Raw genomic sequence first — 17771 nt, forward strand, 5'->3', positions numbered from 1 at the left:
GAAAACAAGCGAAGTTGATTAAGTGTTTATGGTTCATCCCAGTCAAATGCTTGGGACCAAAAGGGGAGAAGTCCATAAAAGAGCAAGGATAATTGCTATGTAATTATCTCAATCATAGGTATGCATCAAGGAAGGATGGATATATCGTGAGAAGCTTTGATCAAAGGTACATGACAAAGGAGATGGCTTAGAGTAATTATAGAAGTTTAAAAATAGAAAGTAGTTGTGCTAAGTTCAAGTCAACTCCAAGTATAAAGTCTAAGAAGCCTTTGGTTAAATGTCTAACTTATCACAAATTGTCTAAATTTAGCGGATCTAAATTTAGCAAATTGGGGAGCAGCTTGGTGGCACCTCCAAAGCATTATTGTGCTAAGGTTTCGCACAAGAAGTGAAGTTTTAAAGCCCAACGGCGAGTTTTATTTTTACCAAAGTCCATCCTAATTTAGCAAGTAGCTTATAGCTCACGTCAACTTCATAAAGCCTCCAAGGTTTATGCAAAGCTCTTGCACCCGCGCTAATTAATTCAAAAGGTAAGTCTATGGTTTTTAATAAATGAGAGAAAGAAGATAAATTCTAAGGTTAAATCAGCCCTTCTTTATTTAGAAATTTGACTCCTCCTCCTTTTCTAAGCTTAGCTAGACCACTTGTCCAAAGTAGCACTTACTTTCTTTATGTGAAGTTAGCAAGTGTGTGTGTGTGTGTGTACACTTGTCAAGAAGAGTCCAAAGAAGAGGGGGGGCAAGTTGTGTAATCTTAGAAAGTGTGGACAAGTGTATGAGCATGCATTTTTTCACATTGAGTGTGCACTTCTCATTGGTCAAGTTATATGCATTGCAACTGAAGTCTAGTTGCAAATTTACATGAGATTAAAGCAAGGGCTGATTGAGATTTTTGCTTTGTTCTACCCAAGTTGGCAAAGCAAGCTCTCTCTCTCTCTCTCTCTCTCTCTCTCTCTCTCTCTCTCTCTCATGGGAGCTCAAGATGTGACCGTCAAGGTCGTGGGGAGGGGAGCAGCTGATCGCAGCCGTCCATCCCTTGTACTTTCTCTTGCAGAATCTAATAAGCGAACAGCGGATGTCAGCCAAATCAGCACTTGGAATATGGAGACTTGCAGACCAATAATTGCATCGCAAATCAGCACGCGGAATCACACCTGCTGCGGACACCTCAACAAACAGAATGCACGAGCATGGATTAATGCAGGGCCTGCCACATCAGCGCACAGAAAACTCAATCTGCCTATGCCTTCGTGACTGTCACCCGTTTGCAGGCTGTGTGCTGGCCCCCCTCTCTCACGACCATTGACGGCCAGGAATGGTCGTGCACAGACCATTCCCATAATCAGGGCTCCCGGCCTCCGCCGGTCGCCCATGATTAACGGGAATGGTCAGTGCACGACCATTCCCTACACCATCATGCTCAAGCACTTGGCTATGGATGCAAACCCAAGCAAGTGAAAGCTTCTATTATGTTAAGCTATGCTAAGCAGTTTGCATTAATCATATACAAAATACAAATTCTCTTGCTTGAAAAATATTTCTTTCACTCTCATCTACCTCACCCCACAATTCTTTCTACTTGTTGGAGCTTGAGAAACAGAGTTATACCATGGAATCTTGAAGAATGCCATCTTCTTGGTTCAATGAAAGCTCCACAAGAGTATAAGTTGTGTTATAATCAAAGTTATCTTCAAGAGAGAATTATAATACAAATACCTTTTGGAGGGGCGACCGGCTCCAAGCAAAGCTGGTCCTCATCAAGTTGTCAATTTAATTGTGGTATTCTCTTTAAATTTTGTGCATGAATTTAGTATTTTAATGTGTAATTGTGTAATGGAATCAGCCAAGCACAACCTCTAGTCTCCTCTTGTTTTAACTCGCTTTAGGAAAATTCTTTCCTTTCATAAGTTAAATTTTCGTTAAATCTAAAGTAAGAAAATTAGATTCTCTGACAAATCCAGAAATAATAGAGGTCAGAATCCATACCTACAGCCATCATGCAAACAAAAAAAATTGTTAGAACTCGTGTAAACATGGAATGCAAGTATTGAATAGACCCGACAGTTGTCATCCATGTCCCTGTTATCATTGCATACATGTTTGTTCAAAACAAACTAATAGTAATTCTTGTCTTGCATCCATATATGATCATTTAATCGAAGTTTACGTTAGAAGAATTAGATTTCTTTATCCAACATAGGGATGAATAAATTTCGAGAAGCTTATGCATTTTACATCACATCAAAAAACATAATGGAAGCTCAAGACTAAGGAATATAATATTTATGTAGCATTTGCGTCTAGTGAAATTCAACTGAAGGATCCTCTTTTTGAAAACCCAAAAAAAAAAACCATTCCCACATATTCTAAGGGGAACCTTAGCACATTCTCGAGAAAAAAACCTCCTAAAGGCAAGCTTTTGTAATTTTGAAATACTCTGATTTTGGCTTGTAAGCCAATGAGTGGAGATTATTTCTTTAATTGAGTTCTAAACAATTTTTCGTTAAATGAACGGTAGCCAGAACAGTTAAGTGTCATTATAAGTTACAAAAATTGCCGTTTGTTATCTATTTATTGAGTATAATGAGCAAACAACGCACCTTTGTTGAAGCGAGCACCTAAGGATCAATGTTCAAAGATTTGAAAGCATGTGTATGTACCTAAATAATCTGAAGTTTTCGTTGTTTAAAAAACTAAAAAATGCATAGAAGTGATCCCTTTGGACAAATTAGCTGACATAAACCTTTCAACACTACAACCTAGGAGTTCTGGTTTTATCTGATATGATTGTTTCATTACCATGTTTCTGGTATGGTCTCCTCCATAACCATTGGTGAGCGTGCACGAAGGCAAGGAAATAAGCGTGTGCTAGGCAATGAATATATTGCTGGGAGCCTTTGTATGAGGCAAAGTATGAGCCCAAAAAATATATCTCACCAAAACTGACTGAAAAGAGCATATTGGAACAATAATCCATCCTCAAAATCATGTTAGGCAACTGAATAAATGACCAAAGTAGGCAAAATGTGTCCCATGGCTGGTACCATGACACTCACAAAGGATAAAAGCTAGAAATGGGGCAGCAGGAGATGGGAGAGCTCAAAGAATTATTCCAAGTCAACCCAGCAGCACATCTCCTTAACTTGTGCAATTTCATTACAAAGATGATCGAATGTCTTTAGAATGTCAAGTTTTTTTTCTTTCAAAAAAAATGTCACCAAAAATCCGAGGACCCCTTTAAAGTACATTCAACCTGACCAAGAACCTGTAGGCTGGGCAGGAAGTCCACATGCCTGCCCCTCCTGAACTGGCATATGGGCCCATTCAGGGTGGCTTACTTGCCATGCCACCCTTCTATAGAAGTCCCTTCCCTCAACTCGACTCAATCTTTTTAAAGCTAATGCACAATATATATATATACAGCTGGAGAAAAGCCACCCGCAGTATCACAATACCCTCAGCTCTGCCAGAAACGATGCACAGAGATCCATGAAGAGGAACTGCGGTCCTTGAACCCTTTGCAAGTCCAGAAGATATTTGTCCTCCTTGGTCTTGTACAGCTGCATACCCCATTCACATCCTTGGTTATCTATTGAACTTGATAACTCATATTCCTACCTTAAATATCAGATAAACAAAGCATGCTTGAATAATGACAATCTCGCAAACTATATGCACTCGACTTTTGACCTCTACCTGAATTTCAAATTTCACCGCATCTCGCTCATCTCTTGCTCCATGGTCCATGCCATCAGTGGAGTAAGAACCTTCCTGCATAGACAAGGGGTGCTCTTGTCTATCTAGTGGCAGTGGAGGAAGCCACCTGCACTTCATGTTGTAATGCCCAATCTTCTTCCAGCATACTGCCAGCTCTTGCAAGGCCTTCAAAACCTCAGCCATTATCTCTCTCGGGTGTGCTCGTGACTGTCAAGCCAATGCAAGTGAGCAGCACACATCATATCTTCTCTTTCATGCTGAATTCATCATGAATTCACCAAGACATTATTTACATCGTCAAACGAAATAAATAGAGCACCTGAAGACCAAGCGCCCACTTTCTTTCTGTTTGAATGCGAGCTAACGAGCTTCCATTGTCATGAATTCGTATGGCCGGCGAGTTTACCTGAGATCCAGGGCTGAACGGTGGCCTATCGACCTGCAAATAAGTACAAATAACTACCACTCCAATTGGGATTTTCTCAGACACAGAAAATAACCTCCAAAAAATTTGAAAATAAACCCGATATCCTACAAGAGTTTACCACAGCCTCAGTAAGTTCCTCCCCCATATAGCCGTTTGAAATACGTCGGCAGTTGTCAAAGATGAGATAATATGTGACAGTTGCCTACACAAAGACAAACAAATTGAACACCAAGCATCTTGACTTGGATGAACCGAGCACAAAAACACTGCTGCTGACCTGATTTTGCACCCGGTTTTGTAAGGACTCTATAAGTTCACTTCTCTCAAATCCCAGCCTTATGACCTCTTGCACAATATCCTCATCCACCTGCTCAGAAAGGATTTTTCTTATTTCTATCACACAAACCCAGAATGATAAGATGAGTGAAAAAGGAAAATCAAATGCTTTCGCAGCTCAAAATGGAGCTTCTGCTAGTGGTAAATACAGATGTTTTGAAGGTACACTAAGCAAATAGCAAGCTGTTCATTTGCCTGAGGACCCGCTGTGTTAGACACACGTGCTTTAAGAATGATGCAGAAATCTGCTTGTGTGAGAAAGATCCAAGTGCATACGATTTTGAATTTGTCTGGAAAACAAAGAACAAGGGCCATATGTATACCCTTTTTGCCTGTTGGGCAGTGTCTGGAGGAGGCACAGCAAGGTACCGGGGAAGCCCAAATTGAAACCAAGGGTGCTGTTTTATTTCTGGGATCGAGACTCGCTTTAAAGGATCGACAAGAAGCATTCGGGGAATCAAATCTCTGGCACCTGCAGAGAGGTGGCTTGGAAGCGTGTACATACCATCCTGTAGGTCAAACAACAAAACTCGAGAATCAACAATATATGATGCTTCCAATTTAGTAAATATCCAAGCACTCGTTAGTACAGAACTTGATGTGCAATATGCACAGCGAAAACAAGATGCTACCTTTATTTTCTTAAAAAGGTTGGGAATATTTTCATCATCAAATGGCAAACTTCCACACAATAATGCATACAAAATGACTCCACAACTCCAAACATCCACTTCTGGGCCAGCATACAACTTTCCCGAAATAACCTGCAAAAATATACCAAGAACAGCAATGTCACCGACAAGCTCTAAAGGAAATACATTTCACAAGCAAGTATGGTGCCATCACCTCTGGAGCTGCATAATTTGGGCTTCCACAACTTGTTTTGAGAAAATGGCCATCGCGCATAACATTGCTCAGACCAAAGTCTGCAATTTTCACATTGCATTTAGAGTCCAGCAAGAGATTCTCTGGTTTCAAGTCTCGATGAACAACCATATTTCTGTGACAATACTCGACCCCTGAAATGATCTGCAGCAACATTTAAAAATGATATCAAAAACAGATTAAAAAAGCTGATTCTCAAGTGTGTACCAGCTCCAACTGATAATGACAGGTGAAAATTGAACTTGATAAGTGGCCAACTGAGCTCCTTGAAATGTGCTTAATTTTGGATAATCAAGCGCACACCACCATGGAATTCATCCCTTAAACCTTGCATCATTTTCAGTGATCGAGATTACACGCAACTTATAGTGGTTGGACACCGTAATTCTTTATAAATGTAGGCTTGGGATTAATACAAACTCTCCGTTTTCCTTATTGCTTGTACATAGCTTCTTAGCCTCTACCTCTCGTGCTCTACACCTTCAAGCACTAGGCTTCTCTCCTCTTCTCCATCTCCCTGGGATACGCAACCCTAACATGGGATCAGAGTGAGGTAATGATCAGGACAATTTTTGAAGAAGGAAAACGCTGTTCTGCACATTTCGGCGTCTCGCATGCAGAATCAAATTCTGCACTCTTTGAGAGAGATGTCAATTTTTCGTTTCTTGACTCATCGGCATCACGGCTTCAAGCTTCTATGACCTCGTCAATGCAAAAATTTTGCTGAACTTAGACAAATTCGACGGGACAAATTTTCACACTTGGCAAGTAATACTTTTTACTTTCGGTGAGATAATGTGTGGAGTACTGTTAATCAAACAAAGTAGTGACCGTTGACTCGAGATGCTGAGTTACAATGGCTAAAACGGGACGACAAAATATATACAATCATTACACTTGCACTTACACCTAGCAATGACTTCATTAAACATATTCTTGAACTCGGAAGTCCCACCAAGAAACTGACATCAAACCGAGTGTTGAGAACCCAAATAAGAGAACCAACCAGTTCCCGACACTTTGTAGCTACATCTGGGAGATCATATTGTAACAACTTCTGATTGGGATCCATAGGGGTTGAGATAGGTTTGCACTCAGTCATACCAAATGCTTCCACAACTCTTGGATATAGCGCTCCTAAGAGAGAAAGATGTCACAAACTTGGGCACCACATGCCAATAGAAAAGAACAGACTGAACATATTTTTAGCACTTCAATAACAACTGAACTGAAAGAGAGAGACAACACGCGACACGGAGTGGCAAAATTCCACCCCAGAGAGTATTGGCCCCAAAACTTGGCGCCCCTTTTGGTACTTCTTTAAATTACTTGAACTTGATACAATGTCCGTACTCACGCTATGCACCTTCTCCACGAAGCATGCCAGAGAATGAGCCCTCTGCACATATTTCAAGGCCCTTGGCCTTGAAAAGCAATTACATAAAAAGCAGTCAAACTCAAAAGCAACTGGTCCCAAAAGCACTAGCGCCAAAGCTACCAATGTCAACGCAAAATCCGAGATTCCATACAGGCTGCCACGTCATCACTTTTATGCTGTGTGAGTGTGTGTTGCCCCGCTCTAATTTTTAATGCCTTTAGGTCACTTAGGCCCCATCGGACTGGGTCCCATAAGTTGGTGGAAACTCTTCTTTAAAAATAGGCCACTCCATAAGACTTTGCAAGTTGGTAAAACTTCTTCTGTTGCTTCTGCTTCTTCACTTAGGGTTTAGGCCCCTCTATCGGGATCAGAGGGTTGGCTCTGTTCTTCAGTGACTTGGCACGTCAACAGTTTGTGACAAAAGATGTCCCCCTCTGTCTGCCATGTCTCCAATCCAAAAAAATAGTAAAGCAAGCCAAGATCTGTCATCTCAAACTCCTTAGCCAAGGTCTCCATGTTACTGCGGATGTGCTCAACATGGCTACCTGTAATCACAAGATCATTTACATAGAGGATAACAAGTGTCATCAATCCTCCCTCACAGTCAAAGTATAAATCTGGGTCTACAGAAGATCGTCGAAACGAGTGTCGCAGGAAGAAAAAGTCTATCTTTTGGTACCACGCTCGAGGGGCTTGCTTCAAAAAGCTATAGAGAGCCTTTAGCAACCTACAAACCATGTCTGTAAAGTCTGGATTCTCAAACCCTGGAGGTTGCTTCACATACACCTCCTCCTCTTAGTCACCATTGAGAAATGCCGAAACAACATCCATCTGAAACACAGCCCACCCAAAAAAGGAAGCAAAGGTAAAATGGTCGCCATCCTCGCAGTCGGTGCGAAGGTCTTGTCATAGTCCACACCAGGTTTCTGAGAGAAGCCATTGGCAACTAGTCTTGCCTTGTGCTTGTCCATAGAACCATCAGATTTGTACTTGGTCATGTAGACCCATGACACCAATCACCTTCCGCTTGGCAAGCCACCGAACCAACTTCCAAGTGTCGTTCTTTTTTATGGAATCAAAATCTTTCTACATGACCAGCTTCCACTTTGGTTGTGAAAGTACCTCCTCAACTGTCAGAGGATCTCTATCCTTGATCATTGTCGACATCAAAAGCATAGTTCACCTGTGATAAAGTCCTAGCAAGTCGAAGTCGCTGAGATCGTCGTGTAGTACGTGTAGTACCGGCTTCACGCCAATCGGGTGGAAAATCTGAAGTTGTTGAATCTCGCAAGGTCTCCAATAGCCACTTTGGTACCGCGATTTGAATAAGGTCACTCATGTCCCCTTTGGGTTTCAAGGATACTAATGGGCTGATACTATTCTGTTGTATGACTTTATAAAACGGAATTCCCGAAATTGAATATGATTGATTTTTACTCTCACTTGACTTGTTTGAGTGCAGGAACTGAAAGACGAAATGATTGCAGTATTTCGGTCTCATAAATCTCTATAGACATGATCGCAATAAGGATTACTTAATCGGGCATCAGTGAGGCCCGGGATGGATCTAGATGCGATTACTAAATATGTTGCTAGCAGTCATGGTCTGAGATTTGGAATGAATTTTTCTATGATTTGTCATGTGATGTCCTGTGATGTCACATGATATGATTGTCGTCTTTGTACAAGTGCTAAATGTGTCATATCTAGTGCGTTGGTACTAACAGTCAATGTCTACTAAGACGGTTTATGGCCTCTGTTTGATTTGCAGGCGTAATCGAGGGCCATTACAATGAGTAGCCATCTCATCCCAGACGAATTCTTGATACGCTCACCACAGTATCCAGTCATCTCATTCATATGAGAATCTTGATGCTCTAGAACCATTCAACATGCGTCATCATTCATTCATTCAAATTCATCATTCTTATCTCGAATCGAAAGGATTTCCAATTCATTCTTGAGCTGTCGTCGCTCTTGATCTCACCATCTCATCCTTGATTTCACTTGCAAAGCAGGCAAGGAGTGTGAGAGTGAGCAGCGGAGAGGGCGTGAGCCACTCGCGCCGAAAACACGAGAGAGAGAGAGAGAGAGAGAGAGAGAGAGAGAGAGAACACAAGTTCTTTGCAAATGATGCTCTCAATACACAATCTGAATGACTACAAGACCCTAAGCATTCTATTTATAGAATCTTAGGTTGAGGTAGGGCAAAATGTGTAACTGGTGCAAAAAACATAAAAGCACAAAAAATGGCTAAAAATGTGTGCACCCAGCCAAGCTCAGAAAATGACCGGCCGAACACGTGCTAAAAGTGTCCGCCCATGCAATCTACATGATGTACATTTGGTGGCCAACCCGCGACAATCAGTACTCGTACAAAATGGCGAAGCAACGGTGGTGTAACTCTAACACCCCCTCTCAGCACCGGATGCTGAGACAACACAAATGAGACGAAGGTGAGAAGCCAAGGTCCACTAAGGTACAGCCTTCGTGAAGATGTCTGTTGCATTGTCCATTGTAGGAACATACTCCAAATGAAGGTCTCCAACCAAAACCCGCTCCCGAACGTAGTGGTATTGCACCTCAATATGCTTTCTCCGAGCGTGAAAGATAGGGTTCTTGGCAATAGCAATGCAACTCTGATTGTCGCACAACAGATAAGTCGTAGCAGTATGGGGAAAACATAACTCTCCCAGTAATCTCCGTAGCCATATGGCCTCACGAGCAGCATAGCAAGCTGCTCTGTATTCCGCCTCTGTGGAAGATAGCGCAACGCTAGATTGCCGCTTACTGCTCCATGAAATGGGTCCCGAGCCGAGTATGAAAACTACTTCTGTAGTAGCGGCACCTTGGACCATGGTGTGTTCTATGGTCGCTCCAAGGCTAGCACCTTACTTGGTTGTTGCAATTTAGATTGGGCAGGAAATCCAGATACTTGGCGATGTACTGCAAAGTACGTTGAGCACACTGCCAATGTCGCTGACGAGGTCGGGTGTTGAAGGAACTGAGCACAAAAACTGTGTAACATATGTCTGGTCGGGAATAAGTCATCCATACGAGGCAGCCAACAACATTCCTGTACTACTTCAAGTCAATCCGTGGAGAAGTATCGTGAAGCAATATGTTCTCTCCAGGCTCAAGAGGAGTGTCAATCGGTCTGCAACCTGTCATCTGGAATCTCTCCAGGACAGCCTTCACATACTTCCGCTCAGAAAAGAAGATGCCGTTTGGTGTCTGAAAGATCTCAAATCCAAGAAAATAGTAAAGAAGCCCAAGATCAGTCATCTTGAAACATGTCTCCATAGCTTTCATGATTGACTTGATCCAGTTGGTCCATGAGCCTGTGAAAATGAGATCGTCCACATAGACAATCACTATCACAACCAAAGAGTCATCAGAGACAACATAGCAGTTGGAATCTGATGAGGTACGCCGTAACCCCAGCTTCACGAGAAACTGGTCAAGTGTGAGGTTCCACTGTTGTCCAACCTACTTCAGTCCATACAAAGCTTTCCACAACTGATAGACCCAATCCTGCTTGCCTGATATGCGAAACCCAGGAGGTTGCTCCACATAAACTTCTTTATCCAAATCTCCATTCACAAACAAACTTTTGGCATCCATCTAGCAGATAGGCCAAGCAAAGTTGGCTGCGAGAGCAAACACTGTTCGTATGGTAGTCATGCGAGCGGTGGAAGCAAAGGTCTCGTCAAAGTCCACGTTTGGTCATTGTGTGAAACCCCGAGCAACAAGTCTCGCCTTGTGTTTGTCGAGGGAACCATTGACCTTGTACTTTGTCTTGAAAATCCATTTCGTAGAAACCACCTTTCGCTTGTTGGGCCTGGGAACCAAAGTCCAAGTTTTATTCCGCTCGATAGCGTCCAGCTCTATCTCCATGGCACGCTTCCAGCAACCATGCAGGAGTGCTTCCTCCATCGAGGAAGGCTCAACTGGCGAAGACTGAATCTAGGATACTGCGCCGTCATAAACGTGCCTCTGCTTGAGGCGTGCAGAACGTCGAGGCTCTCCATGGTTTGGAGAGACTGGTAACTTCGTGACTCCACAGGAAGAAACCGTAGAGTAGAGCCAACCAGGTACTTGCTTCTCCTTGCGAGGTGGGACTGCCTCCACCAAAGGAGAACCATCATCCACATCAGAATCGGAATCTAACATGGCATGATCGGGTGAAGTCACTGGCTGCGGTGTAAAGGATACAAGAGCAAGAACAAGGATAGGGGTAGGATAAGTGTAGGAGGTGGACGAGGAGGAGGCAGGGAAGGTATAGGCTTGGATGCTGCCCCCTCTGCAAGTGTGCTGAAAGCTCCATGAAAGTCACATATAAAGCTGGTATTCATCAGACTCGTAAATAGCCCAAGAAGGTGAGCTTCTTCGCCTTGAAGTCTAACTTCTCTCGCTTCTCCTTTGGCACATGGACAAAGGTAGGACACCCAAAAACTCGAAAGTGTGAGACCGAGGGCTTGCGCCCGTAGTAAGCCTGATAAGGAGTCGTGTCCTGCAAAGCGTAGGTAGGAGAACAGTTCTAGATGTAAACCGCCGTGTCGCACGCCTCTGCCCAGTAAACCCGGGACAAAGAAGCATGTTGTAAGGTACGGAAGTGAATGTTGAACTTTGCTCAAGATGAGTGCTCTGAACTTTGCTCAAGATGAGTGCTCTGAACTGTGCTCAAGGGTTCCTTTTACTTACTAGAGAGAGAGCCTTCCTTTCCTTTAGTGAGAGAGTGCAAATGATCACAAACAAAATGGATAAACACTATGAATGAAGGTACTAAGACTGAGAGATAAAGAGAGAAGAATACGACACCAGAATGTTGTCAAACCCTCCTCCAAAGGCCCCACTCTCTATGGCGAGAGCGGTCTACTATTGATTGCACAAATCTCTACAATGCTTGGACTTGCCGACGATGTCGACGACGATGAGGACGACGACGAGACGGGCTGAAATCTGAAAACACTAAGGGCTGAAATCTGCAAATCTTTATCTGCTGAATTCTAACTCTACGTCGGTGACGATGTCGACGGCGATGATGCGACGACGCGCTGAAAACGCAGATGCTGAAATCTATGTTTTCCGGGCTGAAAATGCAAACTTTGCGGGATCTGACCGTGTGACGAGGATCTGTTGCGGGAAGGTGAGATCTGCGAGGTTTGGGACTTCTTCTGCTGTGTCTAAATGCAGAAAACTGAAAACGCTGGTCTATGGGCTGATTCTATCGCGAAGATCTGCAAAAACGCTGAGGTTGATCTGCAAACCAAAAACGCTAGGGGCTGAAATCTGTCTTTGCTGAGGAAACTGCTAATGCTAGGGCTGATCTAGTGTCGATGGGGAATCTGCTATCGCTAGAGCTGATCTACTGTGTCTTGTGGTCGCCGCGGCTGCTTTCTAATGCAAAAACGCCAAGGCTAGGCTCTACTGTTGGACAAAAACGCTAGGTTGGTCTTGGGGGGTCCTGCTGAGAAGGTGCCTGTTGAACCGAAGCTCTTGCTGCTTCTTCTGTTGTGGAATGCTAGCGCTAGGTTTTCTTATATACTCACTTAGCAAAATTGCCCTACCTACTTCACAACAAAAGTCACATAAAAATAATAAGTGAAAAATGTCAAAAATAGGGAAAATAGGTTTAATGCACTAGAAAATGCTCCTGATGGATTCCGATGGTAATGCTGATGATCATGTTGTGTGCAACCGGAGGATATGCATCGAATCCAAGTGTCTGGACATGCACGGTCTACGAATAGACTCACAAGTGTCTCAGATCACTTCCTACTCTAGACTGACTTTACTGAACTGAACCCTGGTCATGCTGTAGCTTGTCCACGGACACATAGGGTTGGATGTGTCAGGTGATGTCACAGATTTCCACAGCAAGACTCATTTTCAGCCCTAGCGTTTTTGCATCAGCTTGACATCCCAACGTTTTGCAAATTCTCGCAACAAAGTCAACCATTGCATCAACGTTTTGCAATTTCAACAGTCAGACTCCACAGTAGAACCCCCAAACCTCACAGATCTCACCTTCCCGCAGCAGATCCTCGCCGCACGGTCAGATCCCGCGAAGTTTGCACATTCAGCCCAGAAAACGCAGATTTCAGCATCTGTGTTTTCAGCGCGTCATCATCGGATCGTCGCCATCGACATCGTCACCGACATAGAGTCAGATTTCAACAGATAAAAATTTGCAGATTTCAGCCCTTAGCATTTTCAGATTTCAGCCAGTCTCGTCGTCGTCCTCATCGTCGTCGACATCGTCGGCAAGTCCAAAGCATTGTAGAGATTTGTGCAATCAATAGTAGACCTCTCTTGCCATAGAGAGTGGGGCCTTCGGAGGAGGGTTTGACAACATTCTGGTGTCGTATTCTTCTCTCTCTATCTCTCAATCTCCACACCTTCATTCACAGTGTTCATCACTTTGTTTGTGTCCATTGCACTCTCTCACTAAAGGAACGGAAGGCTCTCCCTTCCGTACATAAAAGGAATCTTGAGCACAGTTCGGAGCACTCATCTTGAGCAAAGTTCAACATTCACTTCCGCTCCACCTTACATTGGTATCAGAGCTTTGGCAGAGTTCTATATCACTCAAGGAAAGAACCACAAGAACCACTTTTTTTTTTTTTGCTTGTTGAGGTCGAACATAACCCAAGTCCTCTTGAGCGTGTTGATTCCTAATCGTGTTTTTGAAGAGTGACAAGAAACCCAGGAAAGAAGAGCTTGTCCAGCCTCCCCTTGTGCCGCTTTTCACTCATTGAGAGCGGACCGTGCACTTAGCGGCCAGCCAATCGACGTGAGGTGGGAAAAAGCAACCTTGGTGTGAGCACAAGGCTGCCTAGGGGTGCGCCCGCGGGAAAGAGCAAAACTCGGGTGAAGAGAAGATCCTTCTCTAACACGGATTGCAGGCGAAAGAGACCCCCAAGAACCCAGGACCCTCAAGAACCCAAGTTCCTCATGAACTTAAGAACCAAAGATCACAGTGTATGGTCATCACTCGAAGCGGAATGGATACTTTGCTTGGAGGTGATGAGCATGAGAGAGGCGAAGAAGAATTTTCCCCACCAGGAGGTTTTTCCAACCCTCCCCCTTCCCCATCTACGCCAAGGATTACACTAACTCCTATGGAGGAGTTGAAGTTGTTGTTTATGGAAAGAAAGTTAGAACGCGAAGAAAGAAAAGCAGAAAGAAAGGCCTACGAAGAAAGAAGGGCAGTCATAGATCGTGAATACGAAGAAAGAGTGGCAACCATAGAGCGTGAGCACGAGCAAGCAGAATTTGATCGCGAGAACAAAGAAAGACAAGCAACATTTGATCGCGAGAACAAAGCAAGACAAGCAGTGAACGACCAACACAGGAAAGAAATGTTGCAACTCTTTTCTCAAGTTCAGGCACAGATGCAAGAGATTCGAGAAAAGAAGACTCTCTCAGTCTCTTCTTCTTCCAAGCATGACAAACATGGCAAGCATGATGATTTGGATGACAATGACAAGCATGATGATTTGCATGACCAAGATGTGATTTCTCACAAGCATGATGATTTGCAAGATCACGATGTGATTGTTCACAAGGATGATGGTTTGGTTGATACTTTTTCTAGTGAAGCTAACCTCATTACAGATTCGATCAATCACGAAGAACCGATCTTGGCTTTTGAGTCGAGGTCCAAAGAACCCCCTGAGGAAGAACCGATCTTGGCTATCGAGCCAAAGAACCCCCTCAAGAAGAACCGATCTTGGCTCTCGACCCTAGGTCCAAAGAACCCCCTCAGGAAGAACCGATCTTGGCTCTCGAGCGTAGGTCCCAAGAACCCTCACAGGAAGTATTATGTGTTCGAATGATTAGTAAGCATGCATTGTTCAAGTGTTTCATTCGTGATCGTTTCCTGTATTTTAGTCAGCGTCTTTATGTGATCCCCTTTCATAGGCATATCATATTGTACGTTGAGCACGATTCACTCATGAATGAGCACGGATGTATGCGTATTTCTCATGAAGAGCTGAATAGTATGCATTGAAGGAAGTCACATTCCATGTCTCTTCCTTGGCATGACACAATCGTAGAAAGAGCACAAGAAGGATTGAGCATCAAGCATCGACATTTCCATTATCGACCCTAGGTCCAAAGAACCCCCTCAGGAAGAACCGATCTTGGCTCTCGAGCCTAGGTCCCAAGAACCCTCACAAGAAGTATTATGTGTTCGAATGATTAGTAAGCACGCATTGTTCAAGTGTTTCATTCGTGATCGTTTCCTGTATTTTAGTCAACGTCTTTATGTGATCCCTTTTCATAGGCATATCATATTGTACGTTGAGCACGATTCACTCATGAATGAGCACGGATGTATGCGTATTTCTCATGAAGAGCTGAATAGTATGCATTGAAGGAAATCACATTCCATGTCTCTTCCTTGGCATGACACAGTCGTAGAAAGAGCACAAGAAGGATTGAGCATCAAGCATCGACATTTCCACTATGATTTGTGTCACGTGACACATCCAAATATGTATGTGGACAAGCTGCAGCATAACAAGGTTCCGTCAGTCCAGTCAGTCTAGATTAGAAGTGATCTGGCACTTTTGTGAGTCTATTCGTCGATCGTGCATGCCCAGTCACTTAGTGTAGATGCATCTCCTCTGGTTGCACACAGCATGATCATAAGCATTCCCATCAGAATCCATTAGTATCTGTTAGGGGATTTTTCCAGTGCATTTAGCCTATTTTTGACATGTTTCACTTACTAATTTAAGTGACTTTTGTTGGAAAGTAGGTAGGACAAATTGGGTAAGAAAATATATAAGCAAACCAAGGTTAGCCCTAAACAGCAGATGACCCAAGAGAACAGCAGGCCATTGGCGACAGGTCCTCCCCTCTCTCGGCAAGAACCACCAAGCAACCCCTTGCCTTGGCGTTTTCCAACCCTCAGCCCTAGCGTTTTGCATCATCGCTAGCCAACCTTTGGCCTTGGCGTTTTTAGCAGATTCCGCACAGCCCTTTCCCTTGCATCTAACGTTTCCATCATCGCCAATTGGGGCTGCCAATTCAGTGTTTTCAGCATCACATAAGCCTGTGTTTTCAGCATTGAATCACAGCTGGACAGCAGCGTTTTCAGCCCTAAAACACAGAAGCAATTCAGCGTTTTCATCAGAGCAATTCAGCGTTTTTCAACAGCACCAAAACAGCCCCGAAAATCAGCACTTCATTCGCAGCAGATTTCAGCATTGAGCGTTTTTGGACAGCAGTTAGGATCATTCAGTTTTCAGCCCTATTGTCGTCGTCGCCATCCCGGTTGTCATCGTCGACATAGCCTAGATTTGCATCAGTTCATGCATCATCATTGTACCCGTTTGTGCAATCAATCATAGACCACTCTCGCCAACAAGAGTGGGGCCTTTGGAGGAGGGTTTTACAACGTCTTTGGTGTCGTATCTCTCTTCTCTCTATCTCTCAGTCTCATACACTTGCACGCACAATGTCCACTCACTTTGTTCGTGATCATAGCACTCTCCATTAAGAACGGAAGCCTCTCCCTTCCATAAGAACTAAAATGAACCTTGAGCAAAATATGGAACATTCATCTTGAGAAAGAACAACATTCATTCCGTTTCACCTTACATTGGTATCAAAGCTTTGGCAGTGTTCTGTATCACTCAAGGAAAGAACCACAAGAATCAAAAGATTTTTTTTTTGCTTGTTGCGGTCGCACGAACCCAAGTTCGCTGAGGCGTGTCGATTCCTAATCGTGTTTTTGAAGAGTGACAGGAATCCCAAGAAAGAAGGGCTTGTCCAGCCTTGTCACGTGACACATCCCAACCCTATGTGTCCGTGGACAAGCTACACCACAGCAGGGTTCAGTCAATTCAGTCAAGTCTAGATTAGCAGTGATCTCGTACTTTTGTGAGTCTATTCGTAGACCGTGCATGCCCAGTCACTTAGCATAGATGCATATCCTCCGGTTGCACACAGCATGATCATCAGTATTCCCTTCAGGATCCATCATATTCAGTCAAGGGAATTTTCCAGTGCATTTAGCCTATTTTCCTATTTATTGATATTTTCACTTATTATTTTTAAGTGACTTTCCAACAAAAGTAGGTAGGGCAATTTTGCTAAGTTAACATATAAGCAAACCCAAGTTAGCACTTTCTGGCAAAAGAGGGAGCAGGACCTTCCCGCTCAACAGGCAACTTCTCAGCAGTACCCCCTGCAGCACCATCGCCAGCAGATCCCGCTTCTTCAGCGTTTTTTCACAGCATCAGCCCCGCCATTGGAGTCCCCCCCTTCTGGCGTTAGTTCCCCAGCAAGTCAGCCTGGTCCTTGGCGTTTTCCGCGACCAACTCACCTCAGCCCTTGGCGATTTTATCCCTGCATGCTCAGCGTTTTTGCAACCAATCACTAACGCTAGGCAGCCAGCAAGACATCAGCGATTTCAGCCTTAAGTGCCAACGTTTGGGGATCACACGACCTCAGCAATTCAGCGTTTTGTTAGCATGGGAAACATTGCTGAACCAGCGTTTTTCAGCATGCAACAATAGCACCAAAAACGCAGCCTTATGGTAACAGAACATCAACATTGTTGTCTTCAGCATCAACCTCGATACAACCATTGTTTTCAGCCATAGGGACAGCAGTACCACAGTCATTTTCAGCCCTGAAACAATCCAAGAAATTCAGCATAAAGAAGATCACAGATTTCAGCCTCAATCGCCATCGTCGTCATCGGCATAGTCCAACTTGCATCAGCCATTGCATACGCATTGTACACCTTTGTGCAATCAAAGTAGACCACTCTCGCCGACGAGAGTGGGGCCTTCGGAGGAGGGTTTTACAAACCTCTCGGTGTCGTATCTCTTCTCTCTCCTTCTCTCAGTCTCATTCACTTGCACACACAATATCCACCCACTTTGTTCGTGACCACAGCACTCTACAAGACGGAAAGCTCTCTCTTTCCCTAAGAACTAAAAGGAACCTTGAGCAATAAAGATCACTAATCTTGAGAAAAATACAACATTCATTCCGCTGCACCTTA

General features: G+C 43.8%; 1 protein-coding gene across 1 annotated transcript in view; it reads right to left on the minus strand.

Annotated features, from left to right (window-relative positions):
* Positions 1-3106: 3106 nt before the first annotated feature.
* The window catches only part of KIN10 (SNF1 kinase homolog 10), a 42019-nt gene continuing 27354 nt past the window's right edge, over positions 3107-17771 (minus strand). Inside the window, exons 4-11 of the mRNA XM_086486324.1 lie at positions 5326-5508; positions 5112-5243; positions 4803-4988; positions 4421-4510; positions 4262-4345; positions 4036-4155; positions 3696-3923; positions 3107-3559 (exon numbers count right to left, since the gene is read on the minus strand). Coding sequence (XP_086342450.1) covers positions 3446-3559; positions 3696-3923; positions 4036-4155; positions 4262-4345; positions 4421-4510; positions 4803-4988; positions 5112-5243; positions 5326-5508 — 1137 coding nt within the window. The 3' untranslated portion in view covers positions 3107-3445. The remainder of the gene's footprint in view (positions 3560-3695; positions 3924-4035; positions 4156-4261; positions 4346-4420; positions 4511-4802; positions 4989-5111; positions 5244-5325; positions 5509-17771) is intronic.

This window comes from Adiantum capillus-veneris, chromosome 17, assembly GCF_014529385.1.
Source record: "Adiantum capillus-veneris isolate H3 chromosome 17, ASM1452938v2, whole genome shotgun sequence".
Lineage (NCBI taxonomy): Eukaryota > Viridiplantae > Streptophyta > Polypodiopsida > Polypodiales > Pteridaceae > Adiantum > Adiantum capillus-veneris.